Raw genomic sequence first — 23,252 nt, 5'->3', positions numbered from 1 at the left:
TAAGTGAGGGAACTCGGTTAAATTAAATTGCCATTTGCAAATTTATATTGCACAGGCTTAGCTGCTGATAGTGGTCAAATGATAAATGTCAAGGATATGTAATCATTCTAGCTTTAAAATTCTTAAAAAGGTAAAAATCACTGTTGTACAAATAAGAGTTACAAAGCAAGACCTTCCTTAATATTTATAACCTGTTCTGAAATCAGCAAATTCGCTTAGTTTATTTAAAACTGGGGGAAAAAACACTTGGTTGAAGTTTAATTTTTATTTTAACTTTTTTTTATCATATCCTCCATATTATATAATATGATGAGCTTTTATAGTCTCAGACGTAAGTATTGTCACCCTCCTACTCTTGACAGCATTTTTCATTGATGTATTAAGTGTAAGCTTCTATGGTGCTACACAAATACATTTTCACATCCCATGTCTTAAATGCAGTTTCATCAGAAATCTTAACTTCCACTGTATCAACTTAATAAATTGGTAAATAATATTGCTGGAGAGTACCAGCACATCTTTATGCAAATGACAGTATTAGATTTTGAGTAGAATGGTCCTCCAGTACCTAGTTTATCTCCTTTGGCAAAACACGGACGGATTGTGAAAAAAACTGCTGTTATTTACTGTTGTGAATTTTTAAAGATTTGTCTTAACATCTTTGTAACAGCTTCCAGAACAGCTGTAGGTTTTTGTAACCACTCCGTTCCATTTCTTTGAGACTCAGTATGAGCAGTAGCATGTTGTAGTGGCTAGGGCTGTAGCCTTTGGACCTGAGGGTTGTGGGTTCAAATGCCCCACTGTATTATGGGTCTGCACATTGTTCTTGTAAATGAATGCCTCTCAAACTGTTTGTGTGGTAAAATAAAGGAGAATGAAGAGTGTGGTTTGAATCTCTGCATAATTATTATTCCCAGAAGGGTGTCTTAACTACTCTGGAACCACTTGACGTGGAGTTTTCCTTATGCGTTTGTTAGAAGATGACATACACTGGGTAACCCCAGAAAAAACGCTTTTTTTCTTTGGTCAGAAAAGATGTACGAAGACGTTCTGTCTACATGGCTGCATTTTCAGAATATTCATTGGTGCTTAAGAGAATCCTGATTAATTCTATCCAGACATAAAGAAAATAGTATAATGTTTAATACATTATAATGTGTATATACACACACATTATATTATAAATCTAAAGGACAATTATCTTTGTTTCTTTATTATTCTACGGCTTATTAAAAGATCAGTGCAGTTGAAGGTGGGTGTGAAGGACTTGATTACAAGGAACGTGTGGTATTAGACATGTTTTTAACTCGGATGGGTGCTAGTAGGAATACAGTAGATGTCAAAGTCGGTATTGAATGTGAAAAGGGTTACAAACTAGTTTGAGCCCATCTTGCTCATTTGTTTCTTATAGTTGCGGTTTCTTGAAATGCCAACAAACTGGCTTTAACAACAGAGTTAGAAACCACAGATTGGAATAGAAAATTACAAATAAAATAACAGTCTATATAATTCCTCAAAACCATCTCACTGTTGTGTTTTTTTTAAATACCATAACCAGAAATCTCATTCTTGTTCACAGATCAGAATAAAACTCTACATGGCCAAAGGTGTTCTAAACCTACCAGTTTTAAAATATTGCAAAAGAAAATTGTTTGGTTTTATCCTTCCTTATGTTCACTATAATATCTTACATGCATTTGCTCCATATCTTTTCACAACTTAATATGTGGCTTTTGCATTAAATTGTATCGATTCTTGGTCACAAAGAAAAGTAAGGTAAGCCCTTGAAGATTGGAAGGATTTGCTTAAACTGCATAGTACTTTTAGAGTGTGTCATATTTTATCTTTGTAAGTATTGTATGTATGTATTTATGTATATGAGGTACAAAAAAAATCTCAAAAATAAATCAAAAAAATTCTGTACTGCCTTCAAAGTCTGTGCATTTTATTACTTCTGAATAAACGGTCTCTGTTACTTAGTCAAAAGCCTTTTTGTATTGTCAAACTGATGCTGGTGGTTTCCTTTATTTTTTGTATAAATACAAGACTGTATCTCTTCTCTGTTGTCAAATTTAGGCTGTAAATTCAAAATATTAAACAAATAAATATTTCAAACATTTAAGTTTGCATATTGGAATTTATCATGACTCTCAACCAACTCAACCAAGTTTTTTGAGATTTTGTTTTAGCTGAGTATTGTCCACATGTTTGTTTTCATTGTCAGGAAATGCCTTTAGAAATGGGGAGATGTGCATCTTTGAAGTTGGATCCTGTATCTTAAAGCAGGAAAGGGCAGAAATACACTGGTGGGGATCCTTACCAAAGAAGAACTGATGATGTCAGCACATATTAATGCAGTTCTGTTTCTCTAGCCATTAAATTGATTTCTTAAGACTTTCAGTGACTAAGATTCAGTTCTCAACACAACACATCAAACCTGTCCGAGTGGAAGAAAGTGAAAGGGCAGCACATCCATATGAATCCTGTTCATGCAGTTGATGCATGAAAACCTGGTGGAATTGAAATGGTAACTCTTAGAGGCAAATCCTGAAATGTCTGAAATTAAAATAAAAAGATTTCTAGACTCAAAAATAGTATTCTTCATATTGTGAAATTAATTAAAGACAACCTGGCTGTTTCCTAAACTGTTGACATTATTACCCATGTTTTAATAATATTGTGAGAGAAAAGGATTTATACCCTCATATGTTTTTATTCCAAACCTAGCTTTAAAGTCTAGTGCATTTTATGGTGTATTCTAATACATATACTAGCCATGTAGAAACTGGGAGTGTTTCACTATTCCTGTGGCTTGCATTGATGTAGGAAAACTATTAAACGTTTTCATGCCAAGCTAAGTACGTCTCAAAGATCTGTGAAGGAGTGACTTCTCTGTATGCTTGTATACATTATGTGCAGCAGTTGAAAAGAAGACTTGGGCACCAAGGACAGTGGTGTGGGAGCAAACCCCATCCCTAACTAAAGGAAGCATGAGGTTCGTCAAAGCCTCCTTTTTAATTAGATTTGCCTGAGTATTACCTTCTTTACCTGAAGGTGAAAGTGTACAGGCTCTCATCTGCACCTTTGATTTTGCCATGAATTGAGTTTTGAGATTTAAGACATACAGTCTGCAGCCCAGTATTTAGTCAAATGGAAAGTTGCACATTTCCAATTATCTACATTTTGGTTGATAAAAACAACACAAACATGGCAATTATTAAGAAACTGTTTGGGATAGGGGAGTATTCCAACAATTGCCCACATTCTCAAATAAACAAGGAAATAAAATGAAGTACTTACTTTGACACCACCCTGAGTTGGAGCAAACCAGACCAAATACGTTGGAACACTGGCCACATCAAGGCATCTGTGGGCGATAGATGCATAGTTTATGTTGTCCTTTGTAAAGAACCAAAACCAATGTCCTATAAATGTGTATCCGCGGTGGTTTAGTTCTTGCTTCTTTGTTGTCCTGTTTACACAGGACACTTTTTACGGCACACTACTCTTATGCTACCAAATAGCAAACTACATATTTAATCAACTAAATATACAGCACATGGAAAGCATGCATTAAACCTTTAGTGAGATGAAAATTAAATGACCCAAAAGAAACTACAGATTTGACCATAAATGTAGGACAAGGTTTTACTGAATTAAAACTCAGGAAACACAAGGCTAATCTTCTACTAACCTTCTATGATCAAGGACACTTGCATTTTAAACACAAAGGAGCCTGGAAATAACATCACAGCAGTGCCTGGAATAGACTTGCAATTATGTATCATCTTTCAATAAAAAAGGCATGGTAATAAATGGTCTCTGATTGGACGACCTTGTAATTAAAAAGGGCATCAAACAAAATCTGGAATTTGAGTCAACTTCAGAACATGGTTCCATGTAGATTTCCATGAATAAAAAAGGATTCAATTTGAATCTTTTAGGTCAGTCCACTCATGAAGCATTAAATTACAACGTTCATCGTTTTTATAGCTAATGCCAAAATATTTCCAGAACAAACCACAGCTAAACAGATTTGGGAGACTCTTCAAAATGTTGTAAACTTGAGATGCAATGACAAATCCTGAAAGGATTCCCAACTCTTATGGGCAAATAGAGAGATTAAAACCTTTCCTAGTTTTATTGTAAGGAGTCAATAAGTAAGATACGGTTCAGCAATCAAAGATAAAAGAACAAGAAAAGTTACAAATAAGAGGAAATTATTTCACCCGTGTTTGGTATTAGCTTATTGACCTGAGAATCTCATCCAGCCGTTTCACCAAAGAAGCCAAGCATGGTAAAGAAGTTCAGGTGGGTAGCTGCGTCAGCATGCGTAGGCTGCAAAGGAACAAGTAATAGGTTTATTCCATGCTGGAAAAAAAGAAGAAAGAAAACACAACGTTTCGGCCTTGGAGCCTTCTTCAGGTGTGAGAGAGACAAGGCAGTAAGCAAAGGTAATGTAGCGGGAGAACAAAGGCTGGGAGGCCAAACCAAAGACGATTTTCCGAACTCATACATCAGAAAGACTACCCAAACCAAACTTATCCTGCAGCTAGGATCACACGTTCCCCCTTCTCTTAACGACAGACTACTCTTCTTTTAAATTTTCTCCATTCAATGAAGTTTCATTTCACACCTCTTTCTTTCTGTCCCCTGCTCCCGCCTCTCACCCCTCCTCCCTCCCAGCCTTTGTTCTCCCGCTACATTACCTTTTCCTACTGCCTTGTCGTTCTCACACCTGAAGAAGGCTCCACTACCGAAACGTTGTGTTTTCTTTCTTCTTTTTTTTTAGCATGGAATAAACCTATTACTTGTTCGTTTGCCTGGTAAAGAAATACCTCATGTGCTCAGATTTAAATGCAGTCCCACTTCCATTTGTGACCGCTTATAAAAGAGTTGCCAAGCGCATTGCATGGCTCTATCAAGAGGTTTTGGTAGCTTTAAGAATTACATTTCCATGTGGTTTTAATTTATTGAATTGAGGAACTGCGCTGTGCAAAACATACATTTAAGGGGGACGTGGCTGACCTGGATTTATAGTAGAAACTAATGAAACACATGACTGGTGATTAGAGATTGCTTTTGATAAATGCTTAACTGAAGTGGTGATTATACCTTCTAGGTGTTAACCCCTGACTGAATTCCTAAAATCAGTTATTTTAAGTTCAGAGGCTAATAACACATTTCATTTTTGTCACATGAAATATTAACATGCAGCTTTGCAGGCTACGAGGGACACATTACATTTTTCCAAAAAGATGAAAAGGACTGAAGGGCAGGGACAAGAAGAATTTTGAAAATTAACATTCAGCTAAAAAGGAATAACTTATGTTTGTGCTCGGAAGGGCAACCCTGCCGACTGTGGTGATTAACAAACAGCTACTGGAGAACTATTTACCGTCACCCTAGCTGCAGCCTTCGAGTTAATTTGTAACACTAACCTGAATTCCTGGTTGTAAACCTGATTCAAGCCCAACCCCTGATTTAAAGGGGAACTGCAACACAAGATGAGTGCATTTCAACCACAATAAAAGTAAATTGTTGCTTGTATAACCTCCAATTTACATCCCAAAATAGATTACATTTCTAGGTATGCGCAGCGCCGTGTTTTCAGAACATGGCAGTAAAACTTGTGATTTTTTGCGGCATTTAATACATTTTAAAGAAGTGGGCTTTTGAATACATCTCTTTTAATCCAACAGAAATATTGCCCTCGACTTCGAGAAGGTTTTGCTGACAAATATCACTTGTGAACTCACGTTGGAATCGTGATCACGTTGGATCATTTAAGCATTGAAATGTGTGCTGCACAACCTGTACTTACTTGCAAGTCATTCCGGCGACTAGTGAGCAGGGAGGGCTGTATCACATCCCAATTAGTGGGAACTCGAATGTGAGTTTGCAACAACATGGCGACTTACTGTACGTTCACAAAGTTCATTGTGTGCTTCATTTTTTCTCTATAACGCCAATTAATATATTTTGTTACCAAGATTTAAAAACTGGTCTGAGAAACTGGGACTGCAGTTCCCCTTGAACTGCATGCCTTATTCTTAATTTCAGTGTGTCCCTGGCCCTATCAGTCTCTTACCTAAACGTAAAATCTAATGTCAAAAATACTAACTGTAGTCCATAAACTTAATCTCAACATTTACAGCAGCTTAAAAGCATATAAACCAGACTTTAAAATCTTATAGTTAACATCAATGCATAGTAGATGAAAGCAGTCCTACACCCTTAATGATAACACTGACATGAGCCTTAGCCATAAAATCATATTGTCTCTCTGGCATTTAATTACCATGGAAGCTAATACCCTGTCCTTGTCTTTCATGCACAGATGCACTCCTCCTGGCTAAGTGCTGAAGTGGAAACACTCATCATAAAGGATGTGCTTCCATTCCCTCAGCATGCACCAGCAGCATCGTGGAATCAAATTTTTTATATAGATACTCAATAATACTTCTAGGCGTAATTACCAAGAGGGATATTTTTTTCAAATACATTTTGAGCTGCAATTATAATGCACAGTATGACACCAATTAAAAAAGTCATTTGACTACTTTATCCAAGTTCATGTTATTGTTGATTAAATGGTAAGCCATTATCTTCCCTTCCATTTTCTAACTGCTTTATCCAGTACAAGGCCACAGGGACGGCAGTCCATCGCAGGGCACACACAGCCAATATACACACACCAGGGACCCAGGCAAACTATGAACATCCACTTAAAGTGGGACTTTGAAGTGTGCCAAAATTTAGTGCTGAATTGTCTTTTGTAAAGCAAATTAGAAACCACTTACTATAGAGTCATTTCCATTAATGTCCATTAGATTTAATTTTAATCTTTTTCTCCGTATATGGAAATGTTGGATTATCAATGCAAAGAGACACCTTAATATACCGAGCCTTTGCTTCAGTCCAGGAGGATAGTGCTGAGCAAAAAAATAAGAAAACCAAATTGTAATTTAATTTAATTGTAAGGGCTGGCTTTTCAAACAGAAAGATCTTATTTGTAGTAAATGTACTGTTTGGGGGCCAGTAGTACTGTACAGTAGATGTGAGCAACACTTTTAGATTTTTTCATAGTAGTTACATGACAGTTAAACCTTTATTTGTCCAGAGATGTAGACTGCAGAATGGAGAGTTATGGATTACCTGTGACGATAAATATCTTTACTGGCCTGCTGAATGACAATGTTGCAGTACCTACAGTAGACTGTGTTTCATCTTGTCAATGCCCGATAACATTCAGCCTACATCCTTCCTTCTTTCCTCACTATTTTAAACTGTGTAACTGTTAAATTCCTCTCCGAATTTATAGAGTGTGGCCTACCTAGAGCTCCACCTACAGTAAATTCAAGTTTCTGAAGCATCTTTTTGCGGAGTTTGGGGCTGCTTGCACACCACCCAGAGGATTGCAATGCTTCAGTGCTGGATACAAAAGAAGGTTGAAGTGCTTTTGGATTCCTTTGATTAAAGATAAGAACACACTATGTCACAACACTATCCACACTATGTATCATGTGGATAATAGCCACTGTTTCATTTGCTTCTTTAGAAACCAGTAATAAACTACAGTATATGTCAACAGATATTTCTCTTATTTCTTCCACTTAGCTCTTAATGATACTACACACTGTTGTGTACTGTGCTGGCTTACCTGTCCTATCCTGATTCCTAAAGGACCATTTTCTCTTCAGGCTTTCATTTTAACTGTAACTTCTTTGATAAGAATAGGAGTGGGTTGAGAGTCCAACTGACCGTGAATTACAAACCCAAAACTATCAATATATTGGCTAAATTTTAATGCAAGATTGTTCATTGTGCAAACTAAGCTTTAGCACGTTCTCTCTACATATAGTGTATATACTATTATGCAAAGGTTTGGCTGAATTAGTGGTTTGTTGTGGAAGAAAGAATTTCTAAACAGTTAAATGACTTTGGGATATAACTCAGTGGTGTGCAAGTACTTGCTTGTGCCTTTCTTTTAGCATGTCTTCTGTAATTACAACTTTTCGGATTCCAGCAACCGAGACACATCCAGACAGCCTCAGCTTGGCTCCTGCATTTTGCAGTTGGCCATAGATATTCTGCATTATAGCTTTCACCAACTCTTGTTGCACAAATGCAAATTTTAATTTGTCCTGTTATACCATATTCCATCTTCCAGTTTTTGTACTTTTTAATCCCGTTTAATTTACAGTAATTGATGTCCTGACTGGATTCCATGCAGTGTTCGCTCTACTAATGAAACTGGATAAGTGTTCTACTACTGCTGAAAGAGCTATTAACATGAACAAATTGACTATTGACTCAACAAATGAACAGCTGATGATGCATTATGGGAAAAAATTGAAATGTTCTATAATCAAAATCAGTAGCAAGATTTTAAGATGAGAAATAAGTAAGTCCAAAGGAATTCTTTGGTTTTCTTTGGTTTGTTGTATTATGACACCAAAAATGGAGGACAGTTAGCTAACACTGTTGTTAGGATAAAACATCAGGACAGACCTAAGAGACATACCGGGAGTATATAGGTTTTTCTGCCTCATTTGGCTTCTTTAAAGCATTTCTGCCTCTAGTGGTGTCAAACTTCATACATTCAACAATGAACGGTTTAATTCACAAATGCATTTTAACATAATGGCTGCTATGGCCTGTCCAGCCATTTTCGTTTTCAAATTTTATAGAAACTATGCCAAGATAATACTAAAGACTATACAGGGGGTTCTAATAACTACATCTACAGCCTCCAGGTGTCTGTGGGTTTTCAGTTACAGTATACTGTATGTATTTGCAACACTAGTCTGAAATCAGTTTCAGACTTCGAAGTTTTATCTATATACATGATCAGTATTATACTGTATACTCTAAACATTATGTATGAGTATACTCTCCCCAACAAACATTTCAATTTTATTAAAGATGACTGTGTCTCCTGAAACAATCATTATTACAGGGTACTTTGCTTCTCTAGACCACACTGCATCAGCACAACAGTTAGACATTCGCCACACCTACACAGTTTTAACAGGTTCTGGTCTATCCAAGTAGAAAAAGGACTCCTGTAGGCACTCACCTGCCACACTGAGAAAGCCCTGCAGCGAGAGAGTGAGAGGTGGCTGGGCTGCCAGTGGGGGTGGGAGTTTCATTTGAGTAAGCAAGCATCATATGAAAGGCAAATATGTCGAGTTAACCTACTGGTTCAACTCGCCTTGCAGCTTTTGCCTTGTGGAGAGTGACAGAGCATTGGCCTGACGATCCCTTGCATGTCAGTGGCTGTGGCGTATCTCCCCCCCCACCACGCCTCACTGAAAGGAAAACAAGAAACCAGCAGCCAGAGTGGAAAAAAAAACAACACATGCACTCTCTGGAAGGGAAAGATCTGGGCATCTTCAGCTAACTTTCTGCAAACACTCACGGGAGGACTGACAGACTCCAGGGCTGAATGTGCCTCTTCTAACCCCACCGAGTTTGCAGGCACAGCACATCGAGTTTTCTGTGGTTCCAGCAGGTCAGCAGCTTTCAGCCTATGCTACTGACTTGTTGTTGTGAGCCAGCCTGCCCCACATGGGGAGAGAAGACATTCTGCGCCTGGGTTGCCTTTTACTCTGGTCATGGGTGGATGTCACAGCTACGGCAAAGGGGATGTAGAAACACACGACCAAAACTTGGAATTTTCCAATATCCCCGTCCAAAAACTGTGAGTATTTGGGTTTTTATACAGCTGCAATAATGTTTTTTTGAAAGCATAGCTTGCCACGTCGGCACTTAAAAGTTGTTTTGAGAAACACATAAGATCAGAAACTGCTCTAAATCTAACAGGCTGAGGTCCTGGCTTTTAGCGACTGTTGGAAGCAACAACAGGTTGGCGTTTGAGATGGGAAACGTAGCTGCTTTCATCTTGTCGAGCCACAAAACATGCTGCTTTTAAAAGGGATTGTGCTAGCTGTTTTTTTTTCTGTGTGGTTGCCAAGTTAAATACGCATGGGGGCCTCTTACCTCAAATGTTATGTTACACAACTAGAAAGAGATTCCTTTCTGTTGCAATTGCCTCTGCCTGCCAAGGCACATATTGTCTTTATTGTTTAGTGCAGGTGAGCGAAGGAAATAGCCAGTGTTACAGACATTGGAGTAAACAACATTAACTCATGGCTCACATTTTTATCTCTCCTCTTGGATCCTACTTTAACAAAAAAAAAAATCACATGGTAACTTGAATAAACAATTCTTGGTGAGTCAGGGACAATGTGTGCTAACTTCATGTGCTAAGTGAAGGACACATATTTGTGGAATAGCATCAGCTTCCTGAAAGTCTTTTGTTTGCTCTTTACTAAGCAGCAAGAAGTGAGGCAGCCTTTTAGCAGGCTTTAGCCTTTACGCTGAAAATCCTCATTACTCTTCTTGTAGAGTTCATGAAGGCGGCCATGTACAAAAACAAAAATGGGGATGAGAAGAGGCACGAATCCTAATCTCTCTCACCATGTGCAGCAGTTTATGAGAGCAGCCAGCCCAGGGACTGCGTTTGTGCGCTTGAGTGAGAGCTGGCGGCAGGCAGCCCTCAGAAGACAAAGACTGTACCGTAAGCCAGAGAGACTGCCTCTAGGCAACATGTAGCTAACTCTCTCCCAGTGGAAACTACCTCAGAAAAGAGCGGTGGGTTCATTTGGAGAAACAGATATGCCACGTGACATGGCTGACATTGTTTTATCAATAGCAACGAGGTTTTATACTGTCAAGTTCACAGTTGCATGCCAGACATTTTCCAGGAGGGCTTTCATTTGTAGAAATCATTACCATCTGTTTGTAAATTTTGACACCCAGGATCTTCCATTGGTAGTAAATCTGCCATTAAGGCTATCAGAAGATCGTAGGATGTTTCACAGGTCTTGGAGAGCTAAAGGTCAAACTAAACTAAAGTGAAATCAGACCAGGGAGTAAATCTATAGAATAGCTACAGTCTATTGAATTTTGTCATAGGAACAATCACTTCCATGCAATCGTTTCCCTAATAGCAAGAGAACACTAAAACATGGACAATTTAGAGATGCCAATTAAACTAGCCAGTACTTCTCTGGGAGGTGTAGATAACTCCCATGGGGATGTGGAGACATTCTTCACGGAAGTTGCCTCAGTCCAAAATCGGACGCAAAGGCTTTGGGGAGCAGCACTAGCTGTCACACCACCATGCGGCCCTTACTTGCTCATTTGTCTCTAAAACGTTTCATAAATTTCAGCCTAGGCAACCAGTGGTATAAAACCTAAAATGTTCTTACAGGAATACAACTGGGCTTAGAAGCTAGGGCATTTCCAGGTGCACATGAATCAAAGGTATTGGAATACGTAACTAGCAGGTTCACAGTCTGAGAACTGAGAACTTTATCCTTCCAACCATTTTCTAACCGCTTTATCCAAAACAGGGTAACAGGGGAGCCAGACCCTATCCTGGCCAGAAACAAATGCAAAACAGGCTACACTCTGGACAGGACACTAGTCCATCACAGTGCAGACACAGACAACAGGGCCAATGTTCCCAGAAGTCAATTAACCTACCAATATGGTTTTGGACTGAAAAACCCCACACAAATGTAGACACAACATACAAACTCCACACAGATAGCACCCCCAGATCCAGAATTGAATCCAGGGCCACCATGCTGCCCCAACTATTTTATCATGACAAACAAAATGTGTACGACAGCATTAACTATAAATTGCATGTCTCTCCTGCACTGGTGATAGATAATAATAACAACAACATTGAAGAAATGTATCTCACACCATCAATTATTGTGCAAAATCTTGACTGATTGAAGAGACACTAGACATTTTGCTATACTCTACTTAACTGAAGTACTCAAATATCCACCTGCCAAATTATATCATTTGTTAATTACAAAGTAAACAACAAGTAATCAACATTCACTAGATGTAGTGGAACCAAATTCCCACAATGGAGTGAATGCAAAAGAAGGATGATTCTGGACTTAAAATGACTTTACTGCAGTTTACTGATACAGTACCTGGACTTTACTGCATGCTCATACTGTACAGTAAAGATTTTTTACTCTGCAGCCTTGTTTGGTAGGTTACCAAGTACCTCTAGGTGGAACACAGTTGGCATCAGCCCTCAATCATAATCTAAAGTGCAATAGAATTATGTTTCTAGCTATACAAAAATTGTGGTGGATACAGAGAGGGCAAATTAATTAAAACTTTAAACAGAGGTTAATACTGTATCTAAAAATCAGACTCACTGGGAAACCAGTGTTTGCTTGTAAATATGTTAAAGATATGGAAAATCAAAAGACAGCTTTTAGCCTTATTTGTGGGTTTAAAAAAATGAATACAAGTTTCAGGCGCTGGAATACGAAGAGCAGGCTTGACCCACAAAACAAGGGTCACTTGAAACGCCTGTATAACAAGCGAATCTTAATCACTGTTTTACAATAGGCAGTTTGCCTGCACTCTACCTCCTAGTAATAGATGTCATGTGTAAAGCCTGCCTTGGGGCACGGGGGAGGACAACCATTAACTTGAACAGGTGCAGAACCCAACTGGGCAGCAGCAAGAGTCTGTATGAAGCCAGGTCACAAATTCCTTTTACCCCACACTTGTTACTGCTGTGGGAGAACCCACGTCACTCAGACGTGCAGGCACTAACACCCACAATGAACTTCAATGAACTTTTTTCCAGTTTTTGTTTCCAATCATGTCTGTACAAGGGGAGCTAATTCATTAGTGATTATTACTGTTAGAATAAACGAATCAGGTTCTAGTAACGGATTGTGGTAGGTACAACGTGTTTACAGATTATGGGTAACCGCGTATAATGTTGATACCTATTTACTATGTAATTACCTTCCTATTGTGTAATTTTGGACATCAAAAACATCATTCATTACAATTTGTAACAAAAGAAACTAGTCATTGACACAACATAAAAAAACTGAACTGTAATTGTAAACAAAATGTGTGTGGGGAGGGGGCATAAAGTCAAAAAGATTTTTAAAAATATATTAAACTCTTAACCATTCTGAAAAGAGTAATATTTTTGATGTAGCTGTATCTCACAGTAAATCATTAGATCAGCAGTGCAGTGAAGTTTACAGGACCACACTGCTCTCACAGACTATTATGGGTTATTTTGCTTTATCTGGTTACCAAACAATGACTGCAGATGCAAATCATTGGGGTCTTTACCCCTGTGTGAATCAAAACTCGTTACTTGAAAATCTTGTAAAAATATTTCTTTCTGACCCAGGGTGCAAAATAACCCAAAGAGAAATGCCAAGAATACAAACTTACATGCAGTTTTAGTTATTGTTTTTAAATCTAAAGTACTAAAGTTGATTCTAATGATATCAGTGATACAACCTTCAATATCTTAAGCATGTGCGAACTGTTCAGAAATATTGATAAGGGCAAATGATTTCTTCATAAAATGTTTTTTTATTTCTTCTTACAAAAAATAGCCATTGTTATCAAAACGTTTATTTAAAACTTTCTCAATAGCTCATTTACCATAAGCTGCTCTTTGTATAAGAACAATGTGAAAAATAGAAATCATAGAAAGTTCAAAACGCTCAAAGTTGTCATGGTTATATTTTCATGATTCAGTAATACCCCATTTGGAAAAGACCATGTTGATTCAGCATGTAGGGAGGTACTGTTCAGAATGCAAATATTTCCATTACTCTTGAAAGACCCAATCATTTATTAACAATATTATAGGGACATAGAAACATCAAAAATAAATACAGAATTTTCAAACCTCAAACATTTAAGTTCAAGTTTTAATTCCAAACATGGCGGCTAATTTAATATAGATAATAAATTAAACATGGAATATTGGCCATCGGTAAATCTGGATTTTGAATTTTGCAAGTAGAAGGATTTCCTAATCGAAAAAGAAAACACAAACTGCACTTCAAAAATGAATATTTGTTTTCTAAAAAATGCAGGCTGGTACATGCTTCTCACTTTTTAGGCTGACTGGTGGAATGTTTTATCTTAAGATTTTGCTTTCTATTCACACAACCCTCTGTCCTCTCATTTGTACAAATGTCTTGATATTTTTCTCTGCTGCCACCTCGCGTTCGGAGAAAAATGCCCTTTTGATTTTTGTGTAGCAATTCCTATAGCAACTTTGTTTCATATGGAATGCTCATATCAATTAATCTTTTAAATTTAATGGGATAATTAATTTGACTTGGATTTTTGGGCTGGAATAGATGACAATTAACCCCTACTTTTTACTGGAAACCATACAAAAGCACCTGAATCGAAAAGCACTGTACAAGAGTGGATTATATTACATTGTATATATTTTTCTAGGGTGACTTTCATCGCAGATTTCTGTTGTGTAACTAGACCTTTTATTTAGTCTCATTCACACACTGTTTCTGCACCTTAGGGTCACTGTAGCCCACAGTTTTCCCTGAAACTTCCTGAAATCTCACTTGAAAGCCACATGTTGTTTCGTGGTTCAAAGCCTGCCACTGTACAACAAGGAAGAGTTTCCAGCTGTTCGGCATCTCAATATCAGATACAACATCTGCTTTTCATTCATTTCAGAAAGAACAACAACACCAAAGCTGCGCCGTCTCTGGAAGAAAAGCCCTACCTACTTTCAGTTTATGTTTCAGAACGGATCACAGACATGGATATGAAGACACTGTCTTCGCTACCTGATGGGTTTGACAAAGCCGAGTGGATGGCCACTCACAGTATGTGCCTATGTGTTGTTGTTTTTTCTGCTAGTTGTATTAGTGGCAATCCCAGAGCATTTCAGGGTTCCCCTTCATTTCTGTTTCGGATATAAACACTTTGCCTGGTTCGTTCTCAAAGTCCTTACCAGAGCCATGGTAGCTCATTCAGAGTTCATCCTGGTTGTAGCATTAAGCAAAGTGACTCCCCCTGTAGTTAGGACACCAGTCTATCACAGGGATCTCCCCCAGCAATACGGGTCCCCATTTGTACAGCTAGGTGGGCTGGAGCAACTGTGCTAAAATACAGTATCTCGTTCAAGGGTACAACAGCAATATCTACAGCAGAACTTGAACCCACAACTTGTCCATTATGAGTGCAGAGGCTTACCCATTATGTTATGCTAGAGTGTCATGACAGTTTTATGTTTTAAATGAATGGAATGTTTGCCTTGAAAGGCTGCTTTTCAAGTTGGCTCTGATTAAATCACAGTCTGCCAATCACAAATGTCAAGTATTTTGATGGTATCTTCCTGTTTTCAAACGTTTCTTTTTACCCAATGGAATGCATCCAACAAGAAAACTTTGTCTGAAACTTTCACACAGAGGGACTTCCTTTTGCTTGCCTTGTGAGCATTTTACTGAAGTCATTTGAGACTGCTTCTTCACTCACAAAATAAGGAAAACCTTTATTTTTCAAGTGTAGTTCCAAGTATGTGTTTGATTATAAAACACAAGGTCTTCCTTCTCTTCTTTGTCCCTACCAGAAGCAGTAGAATGAATTAAGATTAGGATTAAAGTAGGCCAACTGTTTTTGTTTCTTCTTGATATTACTAGACTGTTACCAACCAAATTAGTAATCAACCTATGTAACAATTAAAAAAAATGTTTGCAGTTTTGCATTTTGTTCTTAGTGGAATTCTGTTTTAACATGTTAAATTATATTATATACAGTTATCTGAAATTAAGGAAATTACAATAGCTGTATGACAGAGTCATAGTGAGTATGCTGGATGTTAATACTCAATGTGAGCTCAGGCTATGCTACAAACCCATTTTTTGTGTTTTTAAAAATCTACACAATGTATAAATATTTTCTTTTTCAGATTGACAACATTCAATAGCGACAGTCAATCTTTAGTTTAGGTTTTGCCACAAACAATATGAATTGTTAATCATATAAAAATTGATAATGGGATGAGTGGAAAATGAGTAAACTCTCCTGTCTGTTTCTTTTTCCAGCCATTGCCTTCTTCAAACACATTAACCTGTTTTCCAGCGCTCTTTCGGAATTCTGCACCACCAAAACTTGCCCAACCACAGCTGCTCCTGGCAACACGTGAGTGATCCTAGAACTCAGTTTTAGTCCGCCCTCAGCTTAGCTCTCAATGCTCCAGCTGGGCCATCCCACAGAGAAAATAAGCCCTTCTTTGCCACGTTAATGGGCCACAGTGGCAAAGGGGGGCATAGTGATAGGGGACTGTAGTCACTGCTCCCTCCCAGTTCCTGTCTTCATTTTTAACATCTGTCTCTACGGTTGTATGCTTTCCCCATGTTCACGTGGGTTTTTGCCAAGTACTCCATTTTGTCTCCTTCTTCTGAATGTGTGTACATGTAGGTTAGCTTTGATTGGCTACTCTAGACTGGCCATGTCCAGTGGGGTTTGTTCCCAATATGGTCAGTATTGGTTAACAAATTAATTACATACCAGTACAATTTGGGATCAATCACCAGGTATTTTGAGATTCGGAAAAAAGCTTTAATGCACAGGTCCTGCACAGAGAGAATGAGGACCAGCAAGCATGTTGCTTTGACACACCCAACCCTCAGAGCCAGTCGTGTCCTGACCCTTTGCAAGTCCACAGAACCTGACAGGGGGGTTAGTGCTATTTTTAGGACCTGAATGTCTCTTGCTGTATCAGAGAAGGTGACAGGTGTAGCTCTTTATACCACACATACTGAATTAAGATCAATTCTAGGATAACATTCATGAAGAGAATAGAAGCGATATTAAATCAGGAGAAATCAATATATATTAATAGTGAAAATTACATAAGATATATGGGTGATGTGACCACATATAAGAGCTATTAATTAATGCCTTTCAGTACTGTATATAAGTGGCAAATTTCCACAATAGAAGTGGTAATGAAATGTATGCAGTTGTATTAGTTAGACAGCTCTGCAATGTAACCCTCTATCTATTCATTAGAAAAAGGGTAAAGTCAGGAATATGTTACTCTTGAAACCAGCCTCCTTAACACCCTAGCTGTGGTACAGAAATACTGGTACACCCATTCAGCCAGCAGTCATTTACCATGCTTTCACTATTTGTTTATAGTTAATCAGTACTATTAAATTGCTCTGCTATTAATGTATGATTTTTTTCATATGTTTGTCGAATACTGGTTCATCAGTGATTTAGTGAATGAGATTAAGTTTCAGACAGGGTGGATCACACTTAATTATTGAAAAACAAGTGCAAAAAGGACTTACTATATGAAATTATGATCCAATGGAAAAAGATTACGTACTGGCCTATAAAACAATTTTGGAATAGTTTAAGATATTTAAATATATTTTAAAATATGTTTTCTTTGTGATTCAGTTAATCTGCCTTCACAAAACAAAAAAGAGTTTGCTTTTGCCTCAGAGTGGCACATACTGTATTCATTTGTGCCCTAGAATCTTTATTTTCAATCAAGAAAATAACATCACACAAGCAAACGCAGTATGAAAGAAACCATTATAATTCTGCTTTGAGATATTTTCTAGGAAACCTTACCTTTTTTTATTAAACGTGTTTCAACAGGACTTACTACTGGCAGTTCGATCATAATAAGAAGGAGAAGTGTTCGGCTCCACTTTACATCGACTATGCAATGTCCTACATACAGGAACTCCTAACGGATGAAAATGTTTTTCCAACTAGCACAGGTGAGCAAAAACTCTTCGAGAATTTTCTTTACGTATTTCAGTAGATTTTGCAATGGTAAATGTGAAATAAACTGTTTTCTTTCTCAAAAACGAAGCACAATACTAAAATAAAAAAAGCAGTCATTTATTTCCCTTGGTTCACCCTCAGGGTCCCGATTCCCCAACGGATTCCCCTTCCTGGTGCAGAAGATCTTCCTCTACCTCTTCCGGACCCTGACTCACCTCTACTGGGCCCACTTCCGAGAGATAGTGAAAATGGAGATGCACCCTCACCTGAACACTCTCTACATCCACTTCATGACTTTCAGCAAGGAGTTCGACCTCCTGGAACCAATGGAGACCGCCATCATGGACGACCTGACGGAGGCTTTGCATCGATACAACAATGTCTGACGAGCCCACGCAAAGCTCTGCCCAAAGCCGAGAGCTGCTGAAACCACAAACAGCGGGGGCTCTCGGCTTACCTGTGGAATGAAATTTGTACCTCTTCAGGAGCCGAAATTGAGGGACACCTGTCTGGAAACATGAACAGACAGACATTATATAGAGCCTGCAATCTGATTTTGGACCATGGACCACAGCATCTCATTTTGCAGAGGGAGGAAAACAAAGGTTTCTATCAAGAAAACCATAATTTTCATAAAGATGATTAACAGAGAGGGACACATCCTACAAATAATTCATGAGTATAGATTTAATACTAATTTAAGACTAAGGCATGGTGATTTCTGGATAGTATTGACTTGTTTCTTGAGAATTTATTTTAAGTTTGACATTTTACATTTGTTAGCGAAAGGTACTGAAGTGTATATGGACAGAACCACAAATCTTTTCATAATCTTTTCAACAGAGACTGATCTGATTTAGAGCAACGCAGTGCTGTTGACGACAAGGACAGTATAGTCGGTGATGATTGTTTATTAATGTTGTTAAAATAGAAACATTTTTGGAGAAATCACCTATTGCAAATCTGTGTCCAGCAGCAATAGAGATGTGGAAAAAAGCCCCATCCTGAGCTTTTTTCTTGTTTGAGACTTTATGGAAAATATTCAGTATGTTACATACTTCAGGGAATCCATTCTCTCAAAGGAAAGGAACTACGCTTCCACATGAAATACATACTCTTCCACTGGAATTTGCTTTATAACAGGTACTTTGTCTTCGTAACTACAGCTGTAGATTATGTTAAAAATTAAAAGACACAGACCACCCACACACATTACATGCACTGTCATTGCATTTCAGCTGTTTTTAAAAACCACAGAAAAGACTTACGAGTGGTAGCTCTCTCATCAGTATCCTGTGGTTCCATTGGAGCTTCCCTGGTATAAATGACATTTAAGGTGCATTTTATCTTTCCATATCTTTTGTTTCTTCACTAATCTTGCAGAATCGGTAGAGCTGCACAGACAAAAAACAGGACAATTCCTAAAATAACAGTTAACAGGGAAAAAATAGAGAAGCTGCTATCCCTTTAAGTTTTGGATTTAATTCTGGTCGTGTTTGTACTTTTCCCAATTAAAAATTTGGGAACTTATGTTACTTAAGTTACATTGTCTGTGCAATAGCTAAAATGGAACTTTGAACATGTTTAAGAGCTGAAAACAGTCAAACAGTTCAAATTTATCCTAGTATACATTTACAGTTAAGAGTTCTGTTGGGTAACAGACATTGGTTGGGAAAAACACTGCAGGTATGTGATCCTAACTGTCCTAAAAAATGAGTGGACATTAATCACGGTTATAAAATCAAGATGCAGTCAGAAGCTTACAACTGTTGAATAAATAAGACATTGTACTGTTACCCATTCAATTTAAAATTTTAAGTTTTTATCAGCTAAATATGAACTATGAAAATAAAATGTAAGTATAGTTGCCAAAGAAGCATTAAATGTCGTTGTGAGCAATATTTTGATATAGTTCAGGAGGGGAGCTGCGTCAGTATGCGTAGGCTGCAAAGGAACGAGTAATAGGTTTATTCCATGCTGAGAAGAGAAGAAAGAAAACACAATGTTTCGGCCGTGGAGCCTTCTTCAGGTGTGAGTAATATTTTGATGTGTCTTTGTAGTTTTTGTTTTGCCAAACATGACCAGTTTTCAAAATGAACCAAAGGTCTTCAAAAGTCCTACAAACATAGGACTTTTCTGAGCACAGAATCTGGTCCTTGCTGCTGTCCTCAATGAGATTGAAAATGCAAGTGTGACAGGCAGTCAGCTACAGTAATTACCATCTGAGAGGATGCAGCTGTGTACTTTCTGTATGGTGGCAATATCTAATCACCACGATTCTCGCCATAAAGATGTCTGCTCCTTATGTGCAATCCTCTCTGTAAAAGTGTCTAGTACAGTAGGTGTGTGAGGTAGTTGGAAAAGACCAGAGGCACCACATACCAAGGCCAGACCATATAGACAGACTGAACCTCTGAGATGAAAGAGCCAGAAGACGTTACCGCTTTGTGAAGCAGCCTGTGGGATTAACAGCTGTAAGAGAGAGGCCGAGCGACAAGTGAACTACTGAACTTGTGCAGCAAATGCGCCTGAAGGAAGAATGTTTTTTTATTCACGAAAGCACTCCAAATGTCCGAGGTTCTATAAAGAAAGGGTTCTATAAATCTGCATTGCCTGAGGGATTATCTCTCCAGACCGTAAAAGCGTAGTTCTTAGATACACACGTCTCTGCCTCTTAAAGAAGAAAACAGTTTACCATTTATTAGAGATTTCCAGCCTAATGTCAGTAAGCAGTTTATAAATAGTTATAATTTCTTCTTTTTAACTAAACTTCCCTCTGTTTGTCAGTTTTCAATCTACTCTTCTAAATGCAATTAAATCTTCCAAACTGAATAAATGAAGAAGGTATTTACAAACATTGTTAATTTTGCTGACATTTTAACTGTCTTGCAAATTAGGTGGTTATCATCAGAAGGCTAATCACCCTGTCTGATTATGTACTGTACATTTGGAAAAAATTCTGTTTAGCTACTCCAGTTCACTTTTTCTGGAAAGAAAAAAAGGATTTATGTATTTTCATTTAAGAAAGTCACAAATGAAAGGAGGCCACATATACTATATTGTTATACCGTACCTAACTGATCCAAGGAGCCCATCCTGCTATTTCTTGACAGAAGACAGGTATAAACTTCAACAACATAACACCACATCCCATTGGGTAAAGAACTGATTCCTATTCTTAGTTTTAAATATTTACACATAGTTTCCATTTATGTCTTCTGGTTCATATTTCATTGTTCATTATAAAGAAGTCCACTGGGTGCCTTGAAGTTTACCTACAGTACATTGTTTTGAATTTCATTTGCTACTTCTATAGTATATTGTTCACTAATTCTTCTAATGTGAATGCTCTAGTAGCTGATGATTATCACAGACTTAAACTGAAGAGTTTAAGTCACTGGACATAACTGAATGCTAGCATCAGCTGCGAATTGTCAAGGGAAATTCATAAAAAGCAACCAAGAGGGAAGTGGACCAATGTGTTAGACCTAGGATACTGCAGGGGACCTGAAAAACAAAAGTGAGACACTGGCAGTGTTGGTCATCTGGTGTGAAGTCTGCTGGAGTTGTCATATCATGACTTATTAATAACTGGGCTGCGACTAATACATAGTATTACAATCTCCTTCATAAGGCAGGTAAATCAATTAAAGGAAGGCTTGGCTGTTTTTTCAAAATTGATGTTGCCACTCCTTTTGTATTTTTCTACAGTTTAGAAGGGCCAATTATTTATTTCAGCATCTCAACACTCTTCCCTGAAAACATCTACAATTTTCCCTTTATCCCTTAGGCTTTAAATAGTGTGTCTGACAGCCTTTTCAATGCAGGTGCTTGCACAAGTGTTTCAGTTAGAAATGTGTAACAAGGTGCACAGAAAAGCTTAATGCTAATAAATAAGTAATTCTATGACTTCTGGTGAAAGAGAACAGACAGAATCCTTATCCTTAACATACTTTATGACAGTTTTATTTACGGATGTGGCCACAAACAAAAAAGGAAAGCAGTACTCTTTATAGATTTTGTTAAATTTGAATTTTCTTGGCACAATTCAGGAACACTACGATAAAAGATTACATAACTTAAATACTGTTTCAACATTCTTCACTTGCTCAGATGTTTTCCTGTAATGTTAACTAAAGTCTGGGAAAAAAAATAACGCAAACATTAAATATATAGAATCTTTTTCGATACAATTATATATTGGTCTATGGTATTACAGAATACATCCCTATTAAAACCAGTAAAAACAAAAATTAGAGAATGTGACTATATTTGGCAAGTCTAAAGATAAAATCATGTTTTTGATTCAACCAGTATGAAAAGTGGACACTGGACACTTGTTCTATGGTGGGTTAGTGCAGTGAAAACAAGACTCCAAGCTGTCATGAAGAGGAACCACCTGCAGAAATGGGTGTCCTGACCACAGGGTAAAGACAAACCTGAAGACCACTCACGGAGCTGGCACTGTTGCGTCCTTAACTGGGAAAGAAGATCAGAAATCAAGAAAAAAAAACGTGGCTGAAATCAATTAAAAATATTAGATTCTCACTGACATATAAATGCATTCAAAATAATATTTTATACTTGATCCATATTTCTGACGCATTTCCTATACTGGAAGTGCAGTGCAGAGTTCACAATATTTTGTTTTTGCATTTGTACAGGGCTTTTCACCCCCAGAGGATCCCAAAGTACTTTACGAATTGGAGTAAGGAGGAGCACATAGCTCAGCACCCAGCTAGGTAATGTGTGGAAGCTATTGTGTGTCACCAGCCCCATCTCACAGCAGGTCTGATGCAAAAGTGAGAAACTATTTATTTTGGAGTATTAAGGAACTTTAAGCAGACAAGACTGTGCAAGCCCAAGCTAGAAAATATCCAGGACAAGAGGGCTAACACTACTTCTCTTAAGAATGGTGTCATACAGTGTAAGATCAATATAGTGCAGTATTGTATTGGATCATCTTGAACATGAAGAAGTGTTGTTGGTAGACCAACGGGTCTACCAGCACTACTCACAGCAGCAACCTGATTTTTCTTAAGACGTCTTCCATTCCAGTACTGTCCAGGGCCAGCCCTGCTTAACGTCTGAGATACAAAGAGACAAACTGGAACTGTAAGGTAATGTTTACACAAGCACTATTGCCATTAGTATTGCTGACACATGAAACACCAAAGATACTTCCAAGATCGGTTTCTAAAGCAACCCTACAAATCAAGAATCGAAGCAAAGAGTTTGCATCCATTTTGCAGTGAGTCGTAAAATAGAAACCTAATCCAAATAAGACATAACATTCAGCTTTGGACTAAAATGTCACAATGCATTTTGCAGGTAACTAACAGTCTTTATGTTCTATTTTTAAATAACTGTTCACATCTTAGTTCTTCTTATTATTTATCTAAGGTATTTGAAGATTCTGGATATTTGTGGCCAAAAAACAAGCTACACATTTTAATTTAAAACAGAATTTTCAACCCCTTTCATAGGAACTAAGATAAATATTAGCATTCCATAAACTTTCTGTAACACACAGAAGGTATGGCAGAATATTTGTATGAGCCCTGGTAGTAGCACTATGGACTTCATTTAATAAAATG

At 37.7% G+C, this 23,252-nt stretch overlaps 1 protein-coding gene across 1 annotated transcript; it reads left to right on the top strand.

Moving 5' to 3' along the window:
- Positions 1-9,098: 9,098 nt before the first annotated feature.
- Positions 9,099-18,603, top strand: LOC148654589 (MOB kinase activator 2). The gene is made up of 5 exons (XM_088647078.1): positions 9,099-9,706; positions 14,581-14,732; positions 15,954-16,050; positions 17,524-17,648; positions 17,797-18,603. Exons 1-5 carry the CDS (start codon positions 9,621-9,623, stop codon positions 18,039-18,041), a joined length of 705 nt encoding a protein of 234 aa, XP_088503204.1. The 5' UTR covers positions 9,099-9,620; the 3' UTR covers positions 18,042-18,603.
- Positions 18,604-23,252: the final 4,649 nt, after the last annotated feature.

Source organism: Lepisosteus platostomus, chromosome 9, assembly GCF_059453375.1.
Source record: "Lepisosteus platostomus isolate fLepPlt1 chromosome 9, fLepPlt1.hap1, whole genome shotgun sequence".
NCBI classification, from domain to species: Eukaryota; Metazoa; Chordata; class Actinopteri; order Semionotiformes; family Lepisosteidae; genus Lepisosteus; species Lepisosteus platostomus.
The sequence above is the reverse complement of the archived record's forward strand: the minus strand, read 5'-3'. Positions and strand labels throughout refer to the sequence as shown.